This window comes from Stegodyphus dumicola, chromosome 5 (assembly GCF_044657685.1).
Source record: "Stegodyphus dumicola isolate Sdum_Otavi_A_Nest chromosome 5, ASM4465768v1".
NCBI lineage: Eukaryota > Metazoa > Arthropoda > Arachnida > Araneae > Eresidae > Stegodyphus > Stegodyphus dumicola.
The window spans coordinates 172,344,165-172,363,803 of record NC_140772.1 but is presented as its reverse complement, the minus strand read 5'-3'; the positions used below and the strand labels follow the sequence as shown (position 1 = coordinate 172,363,803).

At 30.9% G+C, this 19,639-nt stretch overlaps 1 protein-coding gene across 3 annotated transcripts in view; it reads right to left on the bottom strand.

The window, feature by feature from the left end:
- Alg12 (Alg12 alpha-1,6-mannosyltransferase) overlaps window positions 1-19,639 on the bottom strand; it is a 191,244-nt gene that overhangs the window by 21,798 nt on the left and 149,807 nt on the right. For all 3 annotated transcript variants that reach the window (XM_085817381.1, XM_085817382.1, XM_085817380.1), the window contains 2 exons: window positions 5,255-5,449; window positions 3,613-3,715 (listed from right to left, as the gene is read on the bottom strand). In XM_085817381.1, coding sequence (XP_085673507.1) covers window positions 3,613-3,715; window positions 5,255-5,449 — 298 coding nt within the window. The remainder of the gene's footprint in view (window positions 1-3,612; window positions 3,716-5,254; window positions 5,450-19,639) is intronic.

Below are 19,639 nucleotides of genomic sequence, written 5' to 3'. Positions count from 1 at the left end.
GTTACAAGAAAGTGGTCTTTCCTATGCTGAAATTGCAAGATAGGTGGGTGGTTCAGTGACTACATCTGGAGTCCAAAAGTTTTGTTTACGATATCAGGAGACAAATTCAATAAAAAACAAAGGAAAAGGCCGAAAAAGGTGCAATATTAATGACAGAAGAATAAAAAGACTATGTCTCCAAGATAGAAAAATGTCATCAGCGGCCATCAGAAGTGATATGAATGATGCTGGTGTTTCTGTCAGTTCAAGAACAATCAGGAGAAGATTAACAGATGTTGGACTGAGAGGTAGAATTCCACGAAAAAAGCCTTATCTTAATTTTCAGCAACGAAAAAAAAAAAAAAAAAAAAAAAACTACAGTGGGCAAAGGAACACATTAATTGGACAGATGATCAGTGGTCACAAGTTATATGGAGTGATGAAACTAAGATATCGTTATTCGGCAGTGATGGACGAAAATATGTAAGACGTAGAATAGGAGAAGAGCTACATTCTGACTGCATTCAGGCAACTGTGAAGAACCCAGTTAGTGTTATGATTTGGTCATGCATGTCAGCAGATGGTACTGGTCGCCTTCATGTCATCAATGGGACACTGAATGCCAGAAAATACATTGACACTATTCTAGAACCGAAACTTTTACCTTCCATCAGAGATCTCTTTCCCAACAATGCTTCTGTTATTTTTCAGCAGGATTCTGCTCCTTGCCACGCGGCCAAAATATCGAAAGAGTGGTTTCATACAAAGAGCATTAAATTGTTGTCATGGCCAGGAAAAAGTCCTGACCTCAATCCTATCGAAAATTTGTGGCACCTTTTGAAAACTCTTGTCCGAATGAGACGCCCATCAAATAAAAGGGAACTAATTGAGGCTATAATTGTTTCCTGGCATCATGTAATAACGAAAGAAGAGCTTAAAACTCTTGTCAGCTCAATGAAACGTCGATGTGAAGCTGTAATCAAAAATAAAGGGTACCCTACTAAGTACTGATAACTCACTGCAATCATCACTATCTAATGTATATCGATAACTATTATTGTTTAACTTTTTTTGTATTGCAAATAATTGAATTTTGTGTTTTGTATTGAATTCAGTAATAAATTCTCTTTAAAATGATATATACAAGTTTGCATTTTGTGAAATGTAACGTTTTCTATAAGCATACAAAGTTCAAAAACATAAAAATTTCCAGAAGTGTCCACAATTTTGGCGACCACTGTATGTAGCATTATTCTAACATAGGTATTTTGACACAAAATAAGACTTTTTCCGAAACAACATATACATTTTTTCCATATTTCGATTCTATGACTATTCAAATTATGCCTAGACATTAAATTTTGTAATTTTTGGTGAGAAATTTAAAAATATAACTTGGCGCATTTTTTTCAGTTTCACTTTGTGGAATTCTTAATTTATAGTAACCTACTTACTTTCCTTTTTTTCACTGACGCACGAGAAGAAAAAACGTCCATCATTCATTCTTTCAAATAATTTTAACAAAGTGTGTAAACCACATCTTCGTTATTATGGCTTATATTAAATACAGCAAATTTCAAAACGTGCCAAAATGTAAATTCACGCATATCTTAGCAAATTTTGAATAAAAGACACTAATTCTTTTGCAGATATGCTTAGAAATACATTTACTTTAAGATTAAAAAAATTTTATATCTTATAATACAAAAATTTTTTCAAAAAATTTATAAAAAATATTGGATTAAGCCTAAGTTTTGAATTCTAAAAGAAAGAATCAAGTAAGTTTAATAAAAAAAGAGATATTAATAAATATATATCAAATTCAATTACCACCGAGAAGCTAAAATTTTGAGACCTAATTTTTAAAAAAGTACTCGTGCAATTTTTTACAAAACTTGGCAGTTTGGCATAATTTGAGTTGTAGAATCAAAATATGAAAAAAAAAATTGGCAAGTCATTTCAGGAGAAGTTCGATTTTGTGTCAAAATACTTTTATTAAAACAATGCTATATATAAATCTAACAGATATCCTAAGTCGTGCTTTCAAGACATGAAAAATGCAAGTTGAATTTCGTAAATCGGTCCAGTAGAACAGGAGATATAGAACTGTCCCTCCCAGTGTTTTTTTTTTTTTTTTTTTTTTTTGCAGTGTACATGTTAAGGTCAGAGTAATGACACTTCAAAATAATAAAAGACAGATTGAAAGGTTGACTTTTGATTTGAAAATTATGTTTGTTATTTATGCACTGGGGGTTACGCTATGCTTTGTGTAAGAAGAAGGAACACATACCAGGACTAAGAATTTAATTGCCAGAGAAAAACAACCTACGGGACTATGGATTATTGTACACCACAGCTGCTACTCGTGTTGGTTGAGGTCCAATAACTGTTATGAGAACTTGCAATTGATGAATTACTTATCTGCATTGCTGACAGTGTCCATACAGACATATGATGTACCACCTGGGACCAGAAAATTGTGTGTGCTGCACAGTACTATGATGTAACATTGACTACAATGCCATGGAAAGATGACAAGTGCTTTTAGCTACCCTAGATGCTACAGCATCTAGGGTAGTGTGTCTACAGTGGTCTCCAATAATACACATGGAAACATCCATGGCATTAAGTTTTCCTTTCTGACAAATCTTACTCCTCCTAACAACATTATAATGGCAGTATCCGAGTAAAAAAATAATGAATGTTGGAAGCTTGTGTTCTTCAGCATAATACTCTCCAAATGGAATGCAACTGGAATGATCATATGGGGTATTACTATGTTCACATCCCATTAATCCCTAGGCCAAATATCTGAGGTTTTTCATGTTCATGTCTATACCACATCTTTGGAGCTTTGTTCCTCCAATTTTTCAGCAGCACAATGCAAGACTGCTTATTGCACTCACTGCCCTACACTTCCTAAATAAAAAGGATGTTAAACTTCTGCTCTTGCCAGTAAGTTCTCCAGATTTCTCACCAACTGAAAATGTCTGATCAACTGTTGTAAAGAGACTGACACAACAGCACCTACCAACTAGTAAGACAGATATCTTGGCAAACAGCTGAAGATGCTTGACATTCAATGCCTGTAACCTGATGCTAGGTTACGTAACAACTACTGTTGCCACAGTTCTGTGATCAGGGTACCCATTTTTGCATCATTTATCATTAAAAATTACCTGACATTTTACTTAGTTATGCTTTCATTATAACATATTTGTAAAACAAATATTATTCTGAAAAGTGCTATCCTTTATGGCATAGCAATTTTATTGCAGACATGAGCTACTACAGAGTGGGGGGGGGGGGGGAAAGGAACACAACAGAGAGGAAAGGAAAAGTGGATGCATATTCTGCCTAATGAAAATGAAATCTTTCTCAGAATATTTGCAGAATATATACATGCTTTTAAAATATATATGCTTTTAGAACATAATAGAATATATATGCTTTAAATATATATATATATATATTATATTAGGAGATAATATAATCAATATTTCTTTAGTAAATAAATTATATATAATATATATATGCTTTTAAAACTTCTTATATTTACTACAGTAAGAAAAACACCTATTCAAGCCTTAAAAGCAAAAGTATAATAACTAAATAAAATTATTAAAGGATACTCCCCACTCAGAGCTCTTATTCAAAAAAACATTGAACCACAGAACTTCTCCTTCTGGCCAAACTGGACGAACCCAAAAATATGAATCTATGCAAACAGTTAAACCTATAATTAAAAATAAATAAAACAATTAAATCTATTAAAATTAATGCATAACAAAATAAATAAAGTACTGCTTAAATCAGCAAGACAGAATGCAAGATAAAATTTTGTTTACTTTCTTAAAATTAATTTCGGATTCTCATAACAAGAGGAAGAAATATTGGGTTTAAACAAAAATTTTCTGCCACCACAAAAATCATCTGTACAAACAGTTCGCCTTGGCATGTTTGATCATATTTTATCATTGGAAAGAAAGAGACTTGCTTTAGAATACTGTGTTGTGAAACTTATAAAAAAATATTGTTATTATTAAGTACAAGGTGTCTGAAATTGTCATGCTACCAGATTAGAAATATCATTTACTTCAAGTACTGTTGCAAAATATCAGCAATAGAATATCACCAAACCATGTGCACAGCTTTAGCTACTAATGATATATCATATGACACTATGAAGGTTTGTTACTAAAAGTTCGAAAACAAGGGCTATGACATTCAAGAAGCAAAACAGTCGGGCCGGCCTTCTGATGTTGATGAGGCCTGCTAGCAAGAAATTGTGGAAGAAGGTCAGTATGCAACTATTCAAAAGCTTGCTAAGGAGTTAGTCATTAGTGCCATGTCCATTTATCGCACTATGCATCACATAAACTTGACGTACAAGTTTAAATGCTGGGTGCTGCATGAGTTGACTCACGCAGATAAGGACAGATATGTTTGGGCCTGCACTAATCTGCTCGAATATCAATGCAAGGAGAAAATTCTGGACTGGATTGTTTTTTGTGATGAAAAATGAATTTACTTCATCAACAAAGGTTGAAAAGGGGGTTGAGTTGTGCCAGCAAGTCCTTCGGCAGCATCGAAAAGTGCAATTTGACTAACAAAAAGATCATGCTTTGTATTTGTTGGGACTGCTGTGGCATTATCCACAAAGAGTACCTGGAAAAAGGTTAAACCCTCAACAGTCAGGTGTACAGGGAGAAGCTGGTTCGTGTTGACACTGCTTTTAAGAGAAAATGTCAAACTGAGTTCTGCCGCAAAAAGGTAATGTTCCATCAAGATAATGCAAGACCACATGTGTCTGCATTCACAGGCTAGACCCTGAAATGGACACGAACGGGATTGTTTACCACACCCACCATACAGCCCCAACATAGCTCCTTCGGACATCTAATCTTTTTTCACACCTGCAGCTGCATCTTGCTGGTGCTGTCTTCCATTCTGCAAGGATGCCAGAAATGAGGTTGATCTGTTTTTGGACTCGCAGCCACCAAGTTTCAGGGCCAAAAGCTTTGAAAAACTACCAAACCGTCGGCAGAAAATCATAGATTTGGATGGAGATTACTACCTGCACTAAAGGTACTGCTTTCATTTTTTTCCTAACTTTATATTAAGAATATTTTTTGGCAGAAAACTTTCACTACAACCAGATAGATATACATGAAAAAATCCACATTTTTTATAAATGCATAAATTAGCTGAATATAAAATATTTACTTTTTATAATTATAATTGCAAGAAACAGATCTAGTAAAATATCTATTACCTAACATCCAAAATCCAGATGGTAAACCCCAGCATATAACAGATAAAATATTTAAACGGCCAGATATTATTTCTCCTAATGCTATAAGACCTAGAAGAATTGATAATTCAGCACGGAAGACAATGACAGCAGCTGCTGACGTGAACAGAAACATCCTTTGATTTCTTGTCAGCCAATAATGAAAAGCAAAAAGGGCTAAAAAAATAAAAATTTCTTTTTTTCATAAAATATTTCATGCATAAACTAGAAACAATATTCAGCAACACTTTTAAACTCTACTTCACATAAAAAAGTTACACATATGTGTATGTACATAAAAACATTACATTATACATTAAACTTTTATAAAATATAATTCATGGGAAATCTGCTACCCCCCCCCTTTTTTTATAAAAGCACTTGTTTAAGTGTTTTTTTTTCCAACATTAGTGCATACATGTGTTCTCTATTTTATAAAAATCATCCATCAGTACCTTTTCAATTCATGAGAAAAACCTTTTCCTTTTATGAAAGAAAAAGGCATTCAACATTTATTTATGCAATGAATGAAAAAAGTACAAGTCTAATCATGAAAGAGTCTGTTAAGGATATTATCATATTTAAGCTGTCACACCAGATGAAGTAAATGAGAAACCTTAAATTTTTGACACTGTGAGCAGTCAAATAGATAAACTAGTGAACTCAATAATAATAATAATAATAATAATAATAATAATAATAATAATAATAATAATAATAAAACAATAAAAAGTTCTCTGTCTAATACTTTGCACCTCTTACTACTGAATATTTGATAATTCAATGTACCACTATTATTACCATCACTGTTAGCCACACATTATTCTTATTATAAGTTTTTTCATTTTGAAAGATGAAATTAAATTACATATATTATTTTTATTTATTTTGTCTGTGTATTTATCTCACCATTATTGTTTTTGGTGTCAGTTTTAGGTTTACTTGTTATTTGAAATGATTTGATAGCATTTTGGAAAGGCCTCAAAACACACAAAATATTTTTCCATATAAATGAATGCCAATTGCTCTTGATTTTATGCCACAGTGCTTACAAAATGGGTTATAGGAACATTATACTTATGCAGAGGAGGAGTGATATGTATATATAAACTTAATTGCTAAAAACATTCAGATTATTGTTAAGAAATTAAATTTAATATAATTTTAAAATCTTAGTTTTATTAACAATTTTTCTTTGAAAATTACATACATAATACAGCTTACATAAGAAAAATATATACACAAAGTAAAGGTTACTTATAAAAACAGACTTATTAAAAAAAACAGAAATTTTGATTTTTTAAAGTAAAATTATATAAGAAAATAATTGTTAAAATATTTATACATTAATATAAAAGCACAATAATTATGAAACTCTTTCCAAGCTTAATATTTACTGCACATTATTTCATTATTATTATCCAATTTATTATTATTTATACACTTTTAAGTAACACATTTTGTTGGTTCATGAATTAAAGTTTATACATTTTAATTCAATTCAGCATTGCTAAATTTCATTTATTCATAAACTAAAATAATTATACGTAAATGGAAATTTAATAACAGATAAGAAATATCAAGACGTTATCCTTAAAATATAAGACTGAAATAGCACTAATTTGAAAACTGCTTGTTAAAAAAATACGGTGATACAATTACAAACATCAGAATCAAAAATAAGGCAAAATTCAATATTCTGCTTATTTTGGTTTCATAGAAAACTCAAAGCATTTTGAGGGAGAATGAGAGATTCTCTTCAAGAAGCAAGCAACATTATAAGCAGAAAACATTACATTATACATTAAACTTTTATAAAATATAATTCATGGGAAATCTGCTACCCCCCCTTTTTTTTTTTATAAAAGCACTTGTTTAAGTGTTTTTTTTTTCCAACATTAGTGCATACATGTGTTCTCTATTTTATAAAAATCATCCATCAGTACCTTTTCAATTCATGAGAAAAACCTTTTCCTTTTATGAAAGAAAAAGGCATTCAACATTTATTTATGCAATGAATGAAAAAAGTACAAGTCTAATCATGAAAGAGTCTGTTAAGGATATTATCATATTTAAGCTGTCACACCAGATGAAGTAAATGAGAAACCTTAAATTTTTGACACTGTGAGCAGTCAAATAGATAAACTAGTGAACTCAATAATAATAATAATAATAATAATAATAATAATAATAAAACAATAAAAAGTTCTCTGTCTAATACTTTGCACCTCTTACTACTGAATATTTGATAATTCAATGTACCACTATTATTACCATCACTGTTAGCCACACATTATTCTTATTATAAGTTTTTTCATTTTGAAAGATGAAATTAAATTACATATATTATTTTTATTTATTTTGTCTGTGTATTTATCTCACCATTATTGTTTTTGGTGTCAGTTTTAGGTTTACTTGTTATTTGAAATGATTTGATAGCATTTTGGAAAGGCCTCAAAACACACAAAATATTTTTCCATATAAATGAATGCCAATTGCTCTTGATTTTATGCCACAGTGCTTACAAAATGGGTTATAGGAACATTATACTTATGCAGAGGAGGAGTGATATGTATATATAAACTTAATTGCTAAAAACATTCAGATTATTGTTAAGAAATTAAATTTAATATAATTTTAAAATCTTAGTTTTATTAACAATTTTTCTTTGAAAATTACATACATAATACAGCTTACATAAGAAAAATATATACACAAAGTAAAGGTTACTTATAAAAACAGACTTATTAAAAAAAACAGAAATTTTGATTTTTTAAAGTAAAATTATATAAGAAAATAATTGTTAAAATATTTATACATTAATATAAAAGCACAATAATTATGAAACTCTTTCCAAGCTTAATATTTACTGCACATTATTTCATTATTATTATCCAATTTATTATTATTTATACACTTTTAAGTAACACATTTTGTTGGTTCATGAATTAAAGTTTATACATTTTAATTCAATTCAGCATTGCTAAATTTCATTTATTCATAAACTAAAATAATTATACGTAAATGGAAATTTAATAACAGATAAGAAATATCAAGACGTTATCCTTAAAATATAAGACTGAAATAGCACTAATTTGAAAACTGCTTGTTAAAAAAATACGGTGATACAATTACAAACATCAGAATCAAAAATAAGGCAAAATTCAATATTCTGCTTATTTTGGTTTCATAGAAAACTCAAAGCATTTTGAGGGAGAATGAGAGATTCTCTTCAAGAAGCAAGCAACATTATAAGCAGAAAACAATCAATCATTTAAATATAATAATGTGTATTAATTATACATTTCTAATGATATGCAATAAATTTAATTTCAGCTCCAGATTTTATTAAGAACCCATTCTTATTTACTACCTTCCTACATGGCGAAAACTTGTGTCTGTGTTGAACAACATTCCATTGCTTAATTGCTACCCAAAAAGGTAGAAGCTTTAGTTTTCTGTTGATAGAACTTTACCACTTCACTAACCTACAAAACTCAAGAAATTATTTCTTCTCCCAGCACTTGAAACTGGCTTAGACATACTTCTACCCTCTCTTTCACTAGTTGTCAAGACCTACTTAGAAAATTGCCTATTCATCTTCCTACCCAGTAGAACAATTTCTTGTGTTCATTAGTCTTTCACCTGAAAATTAACAGAATATCCCCTAAAAACATGCTGTTAAATGAAAGGTAGTTCCACTGCTATACAAGCTAAAGGAAAGTCAGAATTGCATTTCTATTTCCCGTCTTTGTGAGTGAAATTATCTCTGATACAATCCCCATTGTAGGGGCAGCATGACTATTAAGCCACCAGTCAGCTCTTTTCATTTTTGACTCATTCTGGTGGATTGAAAAAACACAAAGCAAAAAATCTATTTCAGGGATAATGTCCCAGGCTACATTTAACCCCAATGAGTATCTGCCATTGTTAATGGGAGAAGACACATTTTACAGGGAAGGAAAAGTCTGTCTCTGAGCAAATGGTGAAGATTTAAAAAGTTTTCATGTTATCACAAAGTATGTTCTCCTATTAAACATAGTAAGGATAATACTATCATCCTGGTATTTTACAGTTAGTTACAAAATAATTACATAGATTTTCTATAAGCTAAAATTTCAGTGCAAAGAACATGATATTTAATTGTAGAGACATTGGATTTTTGGAAGCAGAAGAGATGAAAAATTAGTAATGCCTTTGCTGGGAATCGAAGCACGGACCTCTGAAATACCAGCTCAGTGTGCTGACTACTACACCACGAAAGCACGCTAGGAAGGCGGGAGAAATACCTTACATAATAAATAAAGGTAGCACACAAAACGGTAAAAAAAAGAAAAAAGAAAGAGGCCTTCTTTGGGGGTATTTTTTTTAAGCATTACTATAGGGTTTTCCAGTGAAGCTGTTTTCAATGGGTGTGCTACAACCCATTGCTGAGCTATGAAATTTTTTACCTGTGTTATAAAACAAAAATGAAGTGGCGAAATAAGTATAAAATAGTATCCCAGCAATAGTATGCATTAAATAAGCCTCCAGCAAGCCAAAAAAGAATGAGAACCTTCAGAGCAAATTATATATTTTATAAACTTTCCCTCTGTGATTGTTCGAACTTTTCATAGTATAGAGGGCGCTGTTGCGCCAAAAGAATTCTGTGTGTTTACATTATGTAACTGTAAGTTCGCCGTTGCGATGTGTCTGTATTACTGTGATATATTTTGGTGTTTTCATTAAATATAAACGAAAGATATCGTCATGTATTTTTGTATACCAAATCAAGATCAAAATTAGACTGATGCAAACTCGTTGGAACAAAATAGCGTTCGAACAAGAATCATCAAGTGTTATTTATACTTGCCTTTCGAACTACGCATTAGTATCGTTAATCGCTTCGTAATATGTGGTGCATTGGCCGGGAAATATCATAATGGTGGGGTGAGTAAATAGTTTTGTTGAAAATTTGTTTGAATAGAATATTTTATAATTGTTGAAGTAATAAAGTTGTTTGATGTCGTTGATCTTGTTTGGTAAAATTTTACAACTTTCGGTTTCGCATTTACTGAATATTTGCATTGATATTTGGAAGTTCGAATGTATATTCAAGTAAGAAAATGTGTTTTCTTAGAATTAGAATTTGTTGTTAATGCTTTGAAGTGTGATTAGTTGTTGAAAATTACAGTTTGTTTTCTTAGAATTCTAGAATTAGAATTTATTGTTAAAGTATTTGAGGAGTAAAATTTGTTACTAGAGACTGTGAAAATGGCTAAATTGTTAAAACTTCAAACTAAGCATGACACACATCATGAACAAACTTTAAAGTTAGTAGAAAAGATAAACAGATATTTGAATGAATCAGATATTGACATAGATGCATGTGATTCATATTCAGAACAGTTGAATATTAAAATTGAAATTATTAACATACTAAATAGTGACATTGATGATTGTTGAAAGAATAACAAGAAATTAAAGATGAAATTAACACAGTAGATGAATATAACGAAAAAATAATACCAGTTAAAGTAAAGTTGTAAAACAAAATTAAATCAATTGGGAAAGTTCCATATCAGTCAGGTGAACAAACAGTAAATCCAGAAAATATTCATGTAGAAAATAAAACTCTGCATTTAGAAATCAGAACTAAACTTCCTAAACCTTTGCTTCCTCGATTCTATGGTGAGCTTTCAGAATATTTAGATTTTTGGAATCAGTTTGAGAATTCTGTGCATAATAATTCTAATTTAACTGAGGTTGACAAATTTTGCTATTTAAAGTCATTATTAGGTGGTAAAGCCCTAGCTAGCATTAAAGGATTCTCAATTACTCTAGAGAATTATAAACAGGCTGTAAAATTAATTTCTGAAACATTTGGCCAAAGAGACATTTTAATAAATGTTCACTTGTCAAATTTATTAAATTTGAAATAAATTTGACATCTGTAAAAAATGCTTCCAACATCCAGGCTTTTTGTAACCTTTATTTTGAAGCCCAAACTCAAATTAGATATTTAGAGGAATTAAATGTCAAATTGGAAACATGCACAACAATACTGACTAACATAATACTAAAAAATCTGCCAGGAGAATTGACTCTTGAATTTTCTAGGCAAAATATAAATAATTGTCATGATTTACAGGAATTGATGAAGTTTTTACATAATGCTATTAGTGCAAGAGAAAAAGCATTCCGTATTAATTCTAATAATGTATCATCATATAATAATTTTCATTCTAACCAACACAAACAAAACAATTTTCGAAATCAGAAATGAAATTTCACTCCGAGTCGTAATAATCAACACGCGTCAGTAACAGTATGGCAAAAACTTCCCAAGTTTGTTTATTCTGCAGTCAAGGTCACTGTAAGACTGAATGTGAAAACATGACTGCGCAACAAAAAAGGGATAAATTAATCAAGGAAAGGAAATGTCTGTTGTGTTGTAACATAAACTGTTTTGTGAAAAAATGTAATGCTAAACAGTGTTCATTCTGCTTTGGTAGACATGCCAAAGCTATTTGTTTTAAATTTGAAAATTCTAGCAAGTGTAAATCTAATTGAAAACCGGAAGAAGAAAAACCAAAGGAAATGGAAATTCAGCCTATTATTTCAAATTCAGTTGTAAATGATAGGAATGTGATTTTATTGCAGTGTTTTAGGACAGAAATTGTTGGTCGTAAATCATCAGGTATAGTTATTGCAATGTTTGATAATGGAAGTGAGAAAAGTTTTATTAAAAGAAATGTATCTATGAAGTTGGGATTAAAATGTCTAGGGTCAGAAACATTAAAGATTTATTCATTTGGAGCAAAGGATCCGTGGTTGCAAACATGTCGCAGAGTTGAAGTGAGATTGCAAAATATTTTAGATGGAAATGAAGTCGTAAGACAGGCGTTGGAAACAGATGAAATTTCGAGGGCTGCGATTAATTTGCTGAATGAGAGTACAAGAGCTGAAATGGAAGCCAAGGGATTAACTTTAACGTGGGGATATATTCAAGCGTCAGATGATAATGAAATTTCCTTGTTAATAGGTATAGATTTTTATTGGAATTTGACAAAAGGTTTTGAAAGGTTAAATATGTCATTGGTAGCTGTAAATACTGAACTTGGATGGTCCTTGCAAGGAAATTGTGGTGATATGAGTAAAACGGCTGCTGTAAACTTAGTTTTGGGTGATCAAAGCACTGCTTCAGCTGAACTCAGGTGTTTCTGGGAACTGGAAAGTTTAGGTATTGAAAACAAGGAAGCGGAGTGTTTCACTTTAGTGGAACAGGAGATACTTGATGAATTTAATAATTCTGTTGGGTTCGTAGATGGAAGGTATTGTGTAAAGTTGCCGTGAAAACCAGGTATGCAGGAGAAATTAGCAAATAATAGAGAAGTGGCTCGGAAACGTTTCGATGGTCTGGTTAGGAGATTTAGAAATGATACAGCTTTTTATGAGGATTATAAAAAGTTTGAACAGTGATAGTAACATAGCCCTTCCTCACTTCTTGATATGTGATTAAATCTGCATAAATTTGAGAGGCATAAATGAAAATAAAAAAGATTTCAAATATACTAGTATTACATACTACATTATCAGACTAAGTAGATTTTAAAATTCAGGATATTACATTTACTCCATATTAGTTTTATTGTCTTCAGCCTGCACTTTTTATATTCCCCGTACCTAATTATATTGATATTTGCTCAAGTTTCATATTTTGCAGCTATTAATTTTTTTATAGAATTTAGCAGTTTTTAATCACTACATACTGAAAGTCTGCAAATTATTTTTTAAGTTCTTTTATGGAAAGAAATGTTTGAATATCTTTCTTTCATTGAAAAAAGTATAAACACACTTAAAATTCTAAAGGGATTCATTGCAGTTTATTATATGATAGACTACAGAAACAAGCTGTGTTTTCAATGCCTGCGTAAGTATTAGTAAGTAATTAGTAGTATCTACACCACTTTTAATATCACTGCAGTACATAACCATTTCCGTTTGTAGAGACAAGTGTCAAAACTTTAGATTCACACTGTATAACTGAAAGAAAGGTTACTGATGTATTTTATTTTACATGCAAAGTGCTTAATGTCAAATTATATTGAAACTCATGTGGTTAATAAAAATTATATTCTACAACATGATGCTTGAAATTCAAAAAGGATAAATATGGCTTTTTTTTTTCACATTCAATATCAATGAAAGTTACATTTTTCTCTTTCAAAAACCTCAAATAAATGTCTAATCAGCAAAAACTGTTTCAAAGATGACATTTTATATGGTGTTTTTAATATAATATATATTATGCATATTTGAAAAATCTTTCTCTTTTGAGTTTTATAATATCCTCCTCAGATGTACAGAAATATTCCAATTGATATCTAAGTATCTGGATCATCTGTTTTCTTTTCTAGGTGAAGTAAAATTAAGCTTGTTCATTTGTTTATATTTTCTTTTTAAATTTTTGCTATTAACTTAAACAACATAAAAAATAATACAATACACTGCCTATTTTGAGAAAACTATTAAATTTATTTAGATGGATGCAACATGTAGACCTACAACACATGTGAGATTTATATCTTAGAAATATCAATGGAAAAGCATCGATAGATTGTGAAGAGTTCTACTTTTGTTTTGTTTGCTTAGCTATTACAAATGTTCTTTTTCTATAAAATGACTAAATAAATATAAAAATGATGTTATACCAATCTCTCTCAATGCAAGGAATTTGCTTTTTCACATTCAGCATATTTACAACTGATGATATTCTATTAAACTTTTGAAGCATATTGTGGTGTTTCTTGAGTGTGAATTTTTATGCTTGAACACAGTGTCATTCATTTCTTGAACATATAGAATAATATATTACACTATCACCTACGTTACTCAAAATAAATGTTTAGTGTGAATTTTTATGCTTGAAAAAAGTGTCATCCTTTTCTTGAACGTATAGAATAAGATTTTACACTATCATCTATGTTACTCAAAATAAATGTTTGGCTGTTTTGAAGTACTTGGTTTAAAGATAAAAAAAAATCCAGTTACTCAGATTCTTTAATCATTTAAATGAGATACAGTATGAAATAATTCAGATAATTCTAATTCTATTTCATATGTTTTAACAGCACTAGCATTAAGAGTAGCAGCAAATATCACTTATAATCTACTTTCATATTATAAAGATTATAATTAATCTCTGATATTGAAAATCCTTGGCTTTGATGGTAAATATTGTCTAAATAGGCATTTACTACAAAAACAAAGAGGCAGTTCATTTAGAGCATAACTTTTCAATTTTCCCACTAGCATTTTTTTTAACAGGAAATGACCAAGAAGTGTACTAAAAAAATATAAAAACAAAAAACGAAAATAAAAATCTGAAAGGTTTCAGATTTTAAATTATATTCAAAGGGGCATTTTTTTAAAACTTTGTCTGTTAACTTTATTTACAAAATATCATGTTTTTCGCACTTAAACCATAAAATTCAGTTCAAGAGCAATATCGCAAAATAGTTTTAAATTTAGCACATCTTTAGAATTTCCGATACAGAGTCTCGTGCGCTGAAGCTAAAAATGTTTTTTTCTGTACAACATTGCCATTGCTCGCTTTGAAATCCTTGAGTTTGTTAATAAAAAATTCATTAAAGTTTTACAAAATATGAAATCAATAATAAAACAAATTCCAAATTTCAAATTTGGGCTTCCACATGCCCATATTCGCAGTAGGATTACGTCATTCAAAATTCGATGGCTCTATGTATCATTGTTTTATCCCAATGCGAGAAATATACATACATTTATGCAGATTTTTTATTACTTAATTTCTTCAAATATAATGCAGGACTCGTAACATTTGATGGCAACAGTTTGAAAAGTGAAACAGACATTAATAGTGAACCAACGCAAAATTGCAAAACAATAGTCCTTCAGGGACAAAACCCCTTTGGACTAATAAAAGATAAATAACTAATGATAGATAAAAAGCATGCAATGATTCACTAGTAGCTTATAATCAACATGTTGGTCAGCTTCAGTTTCAGGGACTCAAAATCTTTGATATAAAATACAAAAATTATTTCAAAAATGACTTTATTGCAACTAAGTTATCAAGACAGCTTTACTGCATTCCACTGTAATTTTTAAAAATTTCAAAAAAATTTGAAGGCATATCAATGCATGTTAACAAAATAGGTCAATTACACCCATTACATGTAAAATACAGCACGTGCATATACATACACAAACATATATGTAGGGCCAATGTTGAATCCCAGATGGTGCTGAACTGATCATATAATTTGCTCTAATGTTTTCAGTTGGCAGTTAAACACAAGTTGTGTTCAACAAAAGATACTTATGTTAAAGTGAATTCAGTTTGTTGTATTTTGTAAAACCCTATATATGTAGTGTATTCGGAAACTAAGTACCGTTTCATTCTAGCGCCGTCGCAGCGCTGTGGTAGGCATCCCGCGCATGCGCACTAGTCTTTCTTGTTCACTGACTTTCAATTGTCGCCATTTTGGTTGCTCTATGTTGTGTTTTCAGTTTGCTGTGCACATTCAAAATGTTTAAGACAATTAGTTCTCCCGCTGACTGTGAGATTTGTGCAGTGATTAAATTTTTGAACGTGAGGAATGTTAAACCGGCCGAAATTTATTGTCAAGTGACAGAAGTTTACGGTGAATACGCGATAAGTGATGGAATGGTGAGAAAGTGGGTAAGAATGTTTAATGCAGGTCGAAAAAATGTCCACGCTGAGGCTCAGAGTAGTTGGCCTTCTGTTGTCACCGATGATTTGGTAAGGAAAGTTGATAAAGCAATTCATGAGAACAGACGCTTCACAATGACAACTCTTTCAGAGGCATTTCCACAAATTTCACGTACTGTTTTGTTCGAAATTGTGTCTGACCGCTTGAATTATCGCAAACTGTGTTCCCGATGGGTTCCAAAAATGCTCACTGGTGTTCACAAAACAAAGCGACTTGGTAGTGCCCTGACATTTCTCACGCGGTACAGTGATGAGGGAGAAAACTTTTTAAACCAAATTGTGACAGGTGATGAAACTTGGGTGTGTCATTTCACACCAGAATCAAAACAACAATCGATGGAGTGGAGACACACTCATTCTCCGAAAAAACAAAAGTTCAAAGTGACAATGTCATCACAAAAAATCATGTGCACTGTCTTCTGGGATAGGAAAGGCATTTTGCTTACTGAATTTCTTCCCAGAGGTGAAACCATTAATGCAGCACAATATTGTGAGACTTTAACAAAACTAAGGCGTGCCATTCAAAATAAACGAAGAGGAATGCTCAGTAAAGGAATTGTGTTGCTCCATGACAATGCTCGGCCCCATACTGCTGGTGTCACTCAATCGTTAATTCGACAGTTTCATTGGAAGCAGTTCGATCACCCGCCGTACATCCCAGACTTGGCGCCGTCCGACTATCACTTGTTCCTGCACATGAAGCACGAGCTTGGTGGCAAGCGCTTTGGATCTGACAATGACACAAAAATGCTGTGGAGTCGTGGTTATCGAAACTGGCGGGAAATTTCTTTGATGATGGTATACAAAAACTGGTCACCTGCTATGACAAGTGTTTGATCATTGGCGGGAACTATGTTGAAAAATAGTTTAAGACATGTATTTTCATGTAAAAATAAAATTGGATTCGAAAAAATTGTTTTACTATTTTTTTTTTTTTTTTTTTTTCTAAACGGTACTTAGTTTCCGAATACGCCTCGTACTTTAACGTGATTAAACGCTGTTATCCCAATAAAAAGAAGTTACACAGATGTTTCTACGGCCCATAGAATCATAAATTACTACATTTTTCTTCAGAAGTGGGATTATACCAGAATAAATTAGTATTTGGATCATAAAAAGAATAACTCTGAAGCTAGAAAGTATGCAATATTTTTTTTTTCATATTTCACTTAGAATTGAAGTGAAATTAAACAAATCTATGTTGCATTAAAGAACTAAAGCAGACAAGATTAGAACTTTACACAGACTTATTTTCGTTTCTGAGGGTGGTAGGTCAAATCAAAAGAGAAATACGAGTTTTTCTGGTTTTTCACTTTGCTTCAGATATGACTATTTTAAAAAGAATTTAAAACATATAAAAGAAAGCTTTTTATTTAATGAGCTAGTCACAATTTCTAATATCCTAAGCATTTCATTTGAAGGTAATAAATCAGAGCTAGCAAAAAGAGTTTTATCTTGTTATGTGACGCCAAAACAGTAGCTCAAAATGTAAATGGCGGCAATACATCTAGCTCTGATGAATCGGAAACAGAAGTAGAAACAAATAAAAGAAATGAAAACGATTTTTCAGTGCAGCGCAATATTTTTGAGAAGAAAAATTGCCTTGATACTTTTGTACAGTGTGATTATGCTCCTAAAAATGTAATCAATGGAAATTCTATAATTCAGATTGTTAACATTAATTACTTGGACATAAAAGCTCTATTACACAGTTTAATGCAGAATCGCACGAAAAAGTTGGGTTGAACATTTTAAGAATACTTCTACATTATTTAATTTGTTTGATTCACAGAAATTTATTTTAGCCAAACGATCACTTGGCTGGAAATGCAACATTATTTGCTTGAGCAGAGCTGCAACTCAATTTGTGGCTAAAATTAAGAAAAGCCTTAATTGACGAATTCTCTGTTGAAATAAATTCTAATTTACATGAGTTGTTAACTCAAAGCAAAGTGAAAAATACTTAATCAGCTCAAGAATATTTCTTAAAAATGAAAGAATTATGTAATTTTGAGAAAGTACATGATGTTGCTTTAATGCATTATGTTATAAAGGGAATAAATTATATGCATGGAAAAAAAATTATATTGTATGGATGCAAAAATGTATTTGAATTTAAAGAAAAACAGAAAGTGTGCAAAGTCATGAAAGATGATTTTGGAAAAAGTAAAAAAGGTATTTTCAATAGAATAAAAACGGAACATGATTTTAATGGCAGAACTAGCTCAAAAAAATTGCAAGTATGAATGAAAGTAAAGTGTGATGGTAAATCTGATATGAAATGTAATAGTTTAGAAAGTTGTAACAATAGAATTTGTTTTAATTGTGGTTTGCAAAAACATATTTCTAAAAACTGTATTCATAAAGATGTGAAGCTTTCGGTCATAAAGCTTCAGAATGTTCTGCAACAAATTCGAAAACAGAAGTAGTCACTTCAAATGTTAATGTTGAATCAAAACTGAACAAAATGATAATGATTGGTAATTTATAGATACTGGTAGTCAAGCAAAAATGCTTAGAAAATCAGCTTTGTTGTTAAATAAATATTAAATGTTGAGGAATTACTTTCTTCAAATTCTACTTTGATGGGGTTTGGAAAACAATGAGTGGAGACATTAGGCCATTTTAAAGAAAGTATTCAAACTGATGATTTTAAGTGTAATGCTGACATTTGTGTAGTGGAAAATGATGTTATATCTTGTGATGTCATTCTAGGATTTAATGTGTTAATGCCAAATGAAATTATAATAAATGAAAATGGAGTTACAATTAGAAAGAGATCTCAGTGTGTAAAAGAAATAAATACATTATTTATTATTTTAGGTGATTTAATTTGTGATGAAACTGAAGTAAATTTTGAATTTGATGTTCCAAATATTTTCAGAGGTAAGATGCAGCAATTACTTTCAAGTTATGTACCATGTAAAACTAAAACAATGAACATTTCAGTAAAAAATAATAAACCTATATTCCTCAGCTTCAAAGTTTGCCATTTTCAGAAAAAAGAATTGTCAAAGCTCAAGTAGCTGAATTTTTGCTAGCTGAATATTAGTACAAGGAAAAGTAGAACTTAAGTTCTTCAGAATAATATAGCCCAGTTGTAATCGTCAAAAAGAAAAAAAAAAAAAAAAAAAAAAAAAAAAGAGAGAGAGAGATTTTAGGAGATTGAACATAGTAAAGGACAGGTTTCCACCTCCATTAATTGAAGATATCCTAGATCGTTTTACAGGGATCGTATGCCCTTAGTATGATTGATCTTAAAAATGGGTTTTTCCATGTTGATTTAAACAGCAATAGTAGGAAGTACGCATAATTTGAAACACATGAAGGGGTAATATCAATTTCTCAAGGTTCCTTTTGGACTATGCAATTCTCCGTCTGGATTTCAGAGGTATATTAACACCATTTTTTGACCTTTAATTAAAGATGGTATTATTTCGCTGTATATGGATGGTGTAATTATCATGTCATCCTCCCTTGAAGAAGGAATTGAATGGCTTGAATGGGTGTTAAAGTTTGCTAGTGAATATGGACTCGAGATTAATTTTAAGAAACATAATTTTTTGAAGAAGCAAATCAAATTCTTGCGCCACGTTGTCGAAGAAGGTAAA